We start from the raw sequence: 9,118 nt of genomic DNA on the forward strand, positions 1-9,118 counted from the left end.
AGATCCTTGGATGATGACCTGAGCCAAAGGCAGATGCTTAACCGTCTGAGTCACCCAGGCACCCCACCAACCTCATTTCTGATGTAATTATGTACATGTTATTACATATATCTGGTCACCTTTGGTCATGCATACTTTCAAAAGGGAGGGGATTACACAAGATTGTGGACACCAGGAGACAAGCATCATGGGAGCCACCTTAAAAATGTGTTCGTCACCCCATCACTGGGAACATCATCTTCAGGACCATAAAGGGATATGTATAATGATTTTCCTTGTAAAGTTGTTTGTAATACAGAAGAGATGGAGACAGAATCAATGGATTAGATATACTCATAGCAGCATCAAGGTGTCTTTCTTCACTTTGAATTTGTGCCATGTTACCATACTTTGTTTTTTATTTTTTAAAGATTTATTTATTTATTTGAGAGAGAGTGAACGTGAGAGAGGGAAAGAGAGAGTGAGCACAGAGGGAGAGGGAGAAGAAGACTCACTGTTGAGCAGAGAGCCCAATCTGGGACTCGATTCCAGGACCCTGAGATCATGACCTGAGCCGAAGGCAGATGCTTAACTGAGCCACCCAGGCACCCGCATAGTTTGTTTTGATTCCTAAATGAAAATATCTTTATGTTGATCTGATTTTAATAGTGATGCATATTCATTACATTTTTTTTCAGACAACAGAGAGAAGGGTAAAGGAGAGAGTGACAAACCATTATCTATCTCCCCACCCAGAAATAGCCACTAACATTCCCTCCCCAACATTTTTTGCCCAATGTCTACTCAAATTTTACCAAAGTTTTGTTTCCTTGGATGTATCATTTTAAGTGGCTTGAGACCCTTTTCTGGAACAATGTATGGGTAAAATCTATTTATCAATGTATCGATCCTCACCCATAGCAGCGAGGAACTGTTTATCCAGTGAACAAAGTCATATGTCTCCTCCCCAGGGAGGGAGAGGTTGGGGACCAGATCCCCATTCCACTCCACTGAGTCAATTTTGCCTGCCTGTCTGCTAAGGGACAGCAAGGTCTGTTGCCCCGGTAACCGCCCTCCGACTGCCATGGCAACCGCCATCGCAGGCTCCAGTTTACCACCTTGCCCCTTGGGCATCTCCATGACGACGGGCAGGATGGAGGGGTTGCTGGAGCTCCCGGGCTGCGCCTGCGTAGAGTGGCCGGAGACGGAGGAGGGGTGGGGTGAGGGGAGTGGGGGGGTTGGGCAGGGGGAGGACCGGGTTCCCCCGCGCGCGCAGCCGCAAAGCACCGCAGCCTTGCCCGCTCGCCCCAGCGCTGCGCATTTGCCAGCCAGTCCGCCCGTCCGGAGCCCGGCTCGCTGGGGCAGCATGGCGTGGTCGCCGCTGCTCGGCGGGCCGCGGGCCGGGGGCGTCGGCCTTTTGGTGCTGCTGCTGTTGGCCTTACTACGGCCGCCCCTCGCGTTCTGCGCGCGGCCGGTAAAGGTGCGACGCGAGTCGGGCACCGGGTGGGGGTGGGCGGGAGGAGGCTGTGGGCGAGCGAGGGTCTGTGCTGGGCTGCTGGCCCCTCGTCCTCGCGGGCCCCCGCCTGCTCCCGGACGTGCGGGGAGATCGGCCAGAGGGGGGTCCGGGGGCCTCCGCCCGTCCGAGCCCAGGCCACGCAAGACTCCGCCTGCGGGTGTGCGGTTCTCCGCTGGCAGCCACGCCCTGCCCACCCTTGGTACCTGGCGCAGGCCGGGCCTCGCTCCGATGGTCGCTTGTGGTGCTGTCCATGGGACGAGCGAGCGTGAAGGAAGGGGGTGTCCGCATAGGTCACTGTGTGTGGGATGCGCTGACTGGGGCGTGAGAATGTGCTGTCTCTGTAAGTGCGTATCCTTTGATGTCAGCGCTTCCGAGCGTCCCTGAAGGGGCGCCGTTGTGGGTCTGGGTGTGCAGTGAGGGTGATGCTGGGGGTCTTCCTGCGTTTGACTTGTCTCAGGGACACTGTTTGTAAATCCTATGGGGATGGCTAACCTATGGGCGTGTGTGTGTGTGTGTGTGTGTGTGTGTGTGTGTGTGTGTCTGTGTGTGTGTGTGATTTCCTTCTTTAGATGGGAGTGGTCTTTGCCGCCCCATGTGCACATCCCATTCTGGTTCTGTTGGACCAAGCGACTAGGATTTTGTATGGCTGTTCAGGAGGCTGTTTCTCCCTGTCCCTTTATGGAGCTGTGTCATTGTGGGGAGAGGAGCCATGATGTCTCTGGGCTGCATTGTGTCTTTAAGGGTGATGTGTGTCCTTGCATCTGGGTAGCTTGGCCATTGTGACCACATGGACCGCAGCGTCTGTGAATGTGTGCAGTTCCTCGTGTGTGGCTGTGGCAATGTCAGGTTGCGCGTGTGACATCTTAAGGCTTGTTAGCCCATGGGAGTGTGAACCCATGGGAAGCTGTGATTGTTGGTGAGTGTGATTCTCCAGGGCCTGAGGGGTGATGGGTGCCTAGGGCATTTGGAGCACATCCTCCTTCAACTCATCAAGGGTGGGGGACTTAAAAAATTATTCAATATTTTACATATGACATAATATGGTTAACATACATGTATGCTGTAAGGAATAATGATAAAATAACCCCTGTGTGTACCCACCACTCAGGTTAAGAAATTGAGCATGACCGATAGTTAGAAGCCCCTGGGAGCCAGCCCCCTGTGCACAACAACCCACTTGCTCCCTAATCGTTATCCTGTATTTTCTGTTCATTGATTCCTTACTTTTGTTTGTAGCTTATCACATATGTGTGTAGGTCTAAACAATATGTTGTTTAGCCTTTCTTCATAGAAATGGAATCATACCAGGCATCAGGCTCCTTTTAGTCACTAGGGGTCACTAGGAAGTCATCGGGGCATCTGGTAGTCTCAGCCTGCAGTGGAATTCCATGTTTTTTGTGTGTGTTTTTTTGCTGTTTGGCTTTTTTGTTTTGTTTTGTTTTGTTTTGTTTTTGGCTCTGCATTGCCTGTGAGATGCATCCACCATGCACATTTGCACATTGAAGTGCATGGCCGTAATTAATTTGTTTTTATTGCTGCCTAATATTTCATTTTCTGAGGATATCATCAGTGTCTGAGTATATCATGATTCATGTGTGTTCTCAATATGTCTGTAGACATTTGGGCAGCTTCCAGGATCCCCCCTCCCCCGCTCTCTCCATTTCAGCGCTGTCACAAACAGTGCCTGATATGATTTTTCACAAACCTGGGTCCAGTAGTATATGTACAAAAGCTACCCTGGGTTGTAGCACACCCAGGAGTGGGTCATAGGATTTGTGCAGCTTTTTAGACATTGCTGAACTGTTTTTCAAAGTTATTTTGGCAATTGAACTCCCATCAGCAATGTATGAGAGTTTCTGTTTTTCCCACAGCCATGTCAGCATTGGGCATCACTAGGAGGTTTGAGTTCTTTGGGATGTATGATGCTTAGTATCTCACTGGCACTTAAATTTGCATTTTCCTGATTGCTAATGAGGCTCACTGTTTTCCATGTATTTAGTTGTTACTCGATTTGTTTCCTTTTTTGTGAAATACTTGGACATCAATTTTCCCTATTTTTAAAATCTAGTTTTCATTCTTTATATAAGTAATCTCTACACCCCACGTGGGTGGGGTTCGAACTCATGACCCTGAGATCAAGAGTCTCAAGCTCTTCTGACAGAGCCAGCCAGGCACCCCTCCTTATTTTTTAAAAATTTATTTTTATTTATTTTTTATTTATTTTACCCCTCCTTATTTTTATAATAGCTTGTTTTTCTCTTCGCTTTTAAGGCATTTTTTGGTATACTGGATACTAGTCCTTTATTGACTATCTGTGTTGCAGACCTCTTCTCCCACTCTGGTTTGACTGTTCATTCTTTTATGGTGTCTTGGGATAAAAAGAAATTCTTCATTTTAATTAGTCAGTTTATTCATCTTCTCTTTTTTTAAAAGATTTTATTTATCTGTCAGAGAGAGAGAGAGCACAAGCAGGGGGAGCATCAGGCAGAGGGAGAAGCAGGCTCCGCACTGAACTCGGAGCCCGATGATGCAATGTGGGACTCAATTCCAGGACCTGGGATCATGACCTGAGCCAACTGAGCCATCCAGGTGTCCCTGCTCATCTTTTCCTTTTCATTGCTCCCACGTTTGGGTTATTTGTTGTTCCTGCATATTGATTTTTTTTAAAGATTTTATTTATTTATTTGACAGAGAGAGAGACAGCAAGAGCAGGAACAAGGAACACAAGCATAGGGAGTGGGAGAGGGAAAGCAGGCTTCCCGCCGAGCGGGGAACCCAATGTGGGGCTTGGTTGACCTGAGCCCAAGGCAGATGGTTAACCATCTGAGCCACCCAGGCACCCCCCTGCATGGGTTTTTGAAAGAGCCAGTCCTGTCCCCACTGCTCGGAGTATCCCTTCTGCCATGTAGCAATTGTCAGTATCTGTGCATCTGTTCTTAAGTTCTGTTCAATCCTATTACTTCCTTCTGCTGGACTGAATCTGCTGTCTAACTGGCCCATTTAATTTTTTTTTTGAAGACTTCACTTTTAAGTCCTCTCTACACCCAGTGTAGGGCTCAATCGCACAACCGAGAAATCAAGAGTCACAGGCTCCACCCACTGAGCCAGCCAGGTGCCCCTTGCCTCCTTCATTTTGAATTTCACTTAAAACATATTTCTAGGGCGCCTGGGTGCTTCAGTTGGTTGGGCGACTGCCTTTGGCTCAGGTCATGATTCCGGAGTCCTGGGATCGAGTCCCCCATTGGGCTCCCAGCTCCATGGGGAGTCTGCTTTTCCCTCTGACCTTCTCCCCTCTCATATTCTCTTTCACTCTCTCTCTCAAATAGATAAGTAAAAATTAAGAAAATATATTTCTAGATGTTTCTTTTTCAAATCTTCATCATCATTTTTGTGGGGTTTTTTGTTCCTTACTCATACTTTTGATACCGGTTTTTATTTCTTTAAGCTTTTTGAAATTCCTTAAAACTGTCTGGATTGAAAATTAATCATTGGGTAACTTATTCTACAGAAAGATTTACACACATACCAAATAATATATGAACAAGGTTACTCATCCCAACATTATAAGAATAGCAAAAGATTGGTGGGGGGTGGGGGGGTGGAGTGCCTGGCTGGCTCAGTCAGTAGAGCGCCAGGTTCTTGATGGGTTTGTGAGTTCCAGCCCCACATGGGGTGTAGAGATTGCTTAAAAGACAAAATCTTAAAAAAAAAAAAAGTAATAACAGAAGATTGGAAACACCATAAATGTCCATCTGTCATCCATCAGTGGAAGACTGGTTAAATAAAATGTGTGCATCCATACAAAAGGAATTCAATGCGGAGGAAAGAAATGAAAACAGAGGAAGGGGGAGAGAGATGGAGAGGGAGGGAATGAGATACGGAGGGAGGGAGGAAAGAGAAAAGGGAGAGAGAAAAGATGCACTGAAAGTACTGATCCAGACAGATTCCCAAATGCAAGGTACAGAACAGTCTGCTACCCTTTGGGCAAAAGAAGTGAACAATAAGAACCTATAAAATGCAAATATGATTCTTACAGTCCACGACATCAATATAGAAAAATCTATGGCTGTCATAAACACCATCACCCCTCCTATAAAGACACCTGTTCTCCAGCAGCCCTGGGGCAAATCCTGAATCACTGGGAAATCATTGAGGGGTTGGGGAACCAGTGGTCTTTGGTGGTCTTCAGTGTGACTGGACATATTTGGGAGTCTCCAGTGACCTTAGGGGTGTCTGGGTATATTTGAGGGGCCGCGGTGCCTTGGGCGGCATCTGGGGATGTTTGAGGTCCACAGGGCTCCCCTGGGTGGCGGCGGGGGTCTCTGGCCTGGCAGACGCTGACATCTCTCCCCTCCCACGTCTTCCGGCAGGACCCCCGCGGCCTGGGCGCAGCTGCGTCGCCCATGGCTGAGGCTGGCTCTCCCCGCCGCTTCCGGCGAGCAGCGCCCCGGGGCGAGGCGGCAGGGGCCGTGCAGGAGCTGGCGCGGGCGCTGGCGCACCTGCTGGAGGCCGAAAGGCAGGAGCGGGCGCGGGCCGAGGCGCAGGAGGCCGAGGATCAGCAGGCGCGAGTCCTGGCGCAGCTGCTGCGCGCCTGGAGCTCCCCCCGCACCAACGACCCCCCGCTGGGCCTGGAGGACGACCCCGACGCGCCCGCCGCGCAGCTGGCCCGCGCCCTGCTCCGCGCCCGCCTGGACCCTGCCGCCCTCGCCGCCCAGCTCGTCCCGGCCCCTGCCCCTGCCGCTGCGCTCAGACCCCGGCCCCCTGTCTACGACGACGGCCCCACCGGCCCAGAGACCGAGGACGCCGGCGACGAGACGCCTGACGTGGACCCGGAGCTGCTGAGGTACCCCGGCAAGGGGTGGGCAGGGGGCGGCACCTGCGTCGCGGGGGCGGCAGGAGCGGCGGGGGCGTGCCTCACAGCGTGGCGCCGACACTTAGGCCCTGCGATCCTAGGAAGGAGGGAGAACATCCAGCCAAGGTGTAGGGTCCGAGGTGTCTGGCTGGGGAGAGTGGGGAGCGGCACTGTCGGTCCCAGGGAGGGGCGCTCCGATGCCGGGTTTCTGGGCCGTGTCCCCAGGCAGTATGGAGTTGCAGGGCCGTCTGGGTCCTAGGGCAGAGACGTTGATGCGCGGGTACACGCTCATCGCCTTCCTCTCGGTTCTTTTGCAGGTACTTGTTGGGGCGGATCCTCGCGGGGAGCCCAGATCCCGAGGCTGTGGCTGTCCCGCGCCGCCTCCGCCGTGCTGCGGACCAGGATCTGGGCCCAGAGGTGCCCCCTGAGGGCGTGCTGGGGGCCCTGCTGCGGGTGAAGCGCCTGGAGACCCCCTCATCCCAGGCGCCGGTGCGCCGCCTTCTGCCCCCCTGAGCACCGCCTGGATTCTGAGCCCCCTCGGGCCCAGGACCACCCCACCCCAACACCCCAACTGCTCCCCGTCGGTACACTGAGAGCGGCTTACCCGTCGGCCGCAGTTGCTGCCCTCAAACCCCAAGATCCCCGCCTTTGGCCCACAATAAATGCGATTTGAAGCAGCTATGTGCTTGTCCAGAGTGGCAGTTTCTGGCTAAGGGTCGGGGTGGGGTCCGGTGGGATGAGTGGTGGTGGTCGCCCTCAGACAAAGGCAGAGGGGCCCCCTCCCCCACTCTCTGCCTCTTTTCCTGGGGGAGGCATCCAAAGAGACAATGACAGTAACCACCCAGATCCTGGGTCCCACTCCACAAGGCTCTGAGGACTTTCAGGCCTGTAGCAAGTAGCATTTTCCTGGGGCCCATCCTTTTGGGGATCAAGGGACTGCCGTGAGGCATGAATAGTTTGGGCTGTGCTGGCTGGCCGAGGCGAGCCTTCCTGCTCTGGGGGAAAGGCTACCAGGGGAAAGAGAAGGAGTGGACTGCAGGCCAGGGGTCAGTAACCAACCCCCCCACCCCCCAGAGACTCTGCCTCTGAGAAATTTAAACCTGGGCCTCCAGGTCATGAAGAAAGCGTATTTGTCAAAGCAGGGAAATAGGACAAATGTCAAACACTCAATAAGGCTTTCCTTGATCTCCCTGTCACTCTTTATTCCCACACTCGCTTTTACACTGTCTTAGGTTATATGTACAAGGGCAGGGATTTCTAAGTGCCTTGCTGGCCTCTACATCATTTGCACCCACAAAGCAGGGCCTGGCACACAGTGGACTCCCCCCAGCATTTCTTTTTCTTTCTTTCTTTTTTTTTATTTGATAGATAACAAGTAGGCAGAGAGGCAGACAGAGAGAGAGAGAGAGGAGGAAGCAGGTTCCCTGCTGAGCAGAGAGCCTGATGTGGGGCTCGATCCCAGGACCCTGGGATCATGACCTGAGCAGAAAGCAGAGGCTTTAACCCACTGAGCCACCCAGGCGCCTCTCCCCAGCATTTCTTGAATGAAGGAATTCTCACCATTCAAGGAACAGTCTCCCCAGTTTCACTCGCACCCACGTAACACTTGGCACAGAGGCAGCTTTGAAACCTGAGAACACCATTTATTTAATTTGGCTCACAATCTCCGCTCACCAGTAACCAATATGATGCTCCACATTACCAAATGCCCATCACCAAATGAAAACCTCCCGAACAGAGGGACTCATCTATCCACAGTACACCAACAGTGTCCCACACAGCTAGGTGCTGGGGGTGGGGGAAGCGGGGTGCGGGCCACTCTTCCTGACAGAGATCTTCAGGCCACAGAACAGCCGCAGCGGCACATGGCCTTCTGGTGCCGGGCCTTATCCCCACTGGCCCCTGCCATGGCCTCCTTTGCCATGGCCTCCCGGACCTTTTGGATCTCCTGGATGAGCAGGGTAAAGGCCTCCTCTACGCCTTGCCGTGTCTTGGCTGAGGTCTCCACGAAGGGGGCCCCCCAGCTCTTCGCAAGGGCTGCCGCAGCAGCCCGAGCATCTCCAGGGCTGCTCACAAGGTCACATTTGTTGCCCACAAGGACGAGGGGCTGGGTGCGATGAGGGCCCCAGGTGGCTCGCATCTGCTGCAGCTGGGCTAGAGACGAGGGGTCATCCAGGGCGAAGACCCCCAGCACGCCATCCCCAATGGCCACGCACTGGTCACGCAGGGCCCTGTGAGTGGCCTGCCCCGCTGTGTCCAGCACGTTCAGAATGCAGCCCCCGTGGCCCAGGGCCACCTCCTTCCAGTAGGAATCCTGGATCGTGGGGTCGTGGTCTTCCACAAAGCACTGGTGGTTCAACTGGATGGTGAGCGCGCTCTTGCCCACACCGCTGGCACCCACCACAACTGCCTTGTACTCGGGCAGCTGCTTGCCGACACTTTTGGAGGGTGCCCGAGCCTTCTGGCTCTCCTCCTGAGAGCTGAGGTTCCACGTACCCAGGCCCAGATCAAACATGTTAGGGTTTCTCGGCAGCGCCATTCCTCCGGTGGGCAGCTCAGGGAAGATACGGACAGCAGGCCCTGTGAGGGAAAGAGAAAAGACAAGGGGGAGAGGCGGGGGGGGGGGGGGGAGCGGGGGTTAGGCAAGACCATTGGGGGCAAGGGGTCAGCTGGTGTCATGGAATCAACATTTAATAAGTGGCTAGGTGTGTGCAAAGCACCTTCTAGTAGGCTGTATACCTTATTTATGTTGCTTAATCTCTGTCCGTCTC

At 53.1% G+C, this 9,118-nt stretch overlaps 2 protein-coding genes across 2 annotated transcripts; one reads left to right on the top strand and one right to left on the bottom strand.

Moving 5' to 3' along the window:
• The first annotated feature begins 1,266 nt into the window (after window positions 1-1,266).
• Window positions 1,267-7,028, top strand: PCSK1N (proprotein convertase subtilisin/kexin type 1 inhibitor). Its single transcript, XM_082716463.1, has 3 exons — window positions 1,267-1,459; window positions 5,866-6,338; window positions 6,665-7,028. The coding sequence occupies exons 1-3, from the start codon at window positions 1,346-1,348 to the stop codon at window positions 6,858-6,860; spliced, it is 783 nt and encodes a 260-aa protein (XP_082572589.1). The 5' UTR covers window positions 1,267-1,345; the 3' UTR covers window positions 6,861-7,028.
• A 1,039-nt stretch (window positions 7,029-8,067) lies between these two features.
• ERAS (ES cell expressed Ras) lies at window positions 8,068-8,886 on the bottom strand (the record flags this gene model as incomplete). The annotated part of the gene is made up of 1 exon (XM_082717795.1): window positions 8,068-8,886. One exon carries the CDS (start codon window positions 8,884-8,886, stop codon window positions 8,185-8,187), a length of 702 nt encoding a protein of 233 aa, XP_082573921.1. The 3' UTR covers window positions 8,068-8,184.
• Window positions 8,887-9,118: the final 232 nt, after the last annotated feature.

Source organism: Mustela nivalis (genome assembly GCF_964662115.1).
Source record: "Mustela nivalis genome assembly, chromosome: X".
NCBI classification, from domain to species: Eukaryota; Metazoa; Chordata; class Mammalia; order Carnivora; family Mustelidae; genus Mustela; species Mustela nivalis.

Excerpts from the sequence above, each read along its gene's own strand:
- PCSK1N (XM_082716463.1), top strand. The coding sequence starts at position 1,346 with ATGGCGTGGTCGCCGCTGCTCGGCGGGCCGCGGGCCGGGGGCGTCGGC. Across the intron at positions 1,460-5,865 it reads TCTGCGCGCGGCCGGTAAAG|GACCCCCGCGGCCTGGGCGC; the intron begins GTGCGACGCGAG and ends GTCTTCCGGCAG. Across the intron at positions 6,339-6,664 it reads GTGGACCCGGAGCTGCTGAG|GTACTTGTTGGGGCGGATCC; the intron begins GTACCCCGGCAA and ends GTTCTTTTGCAG.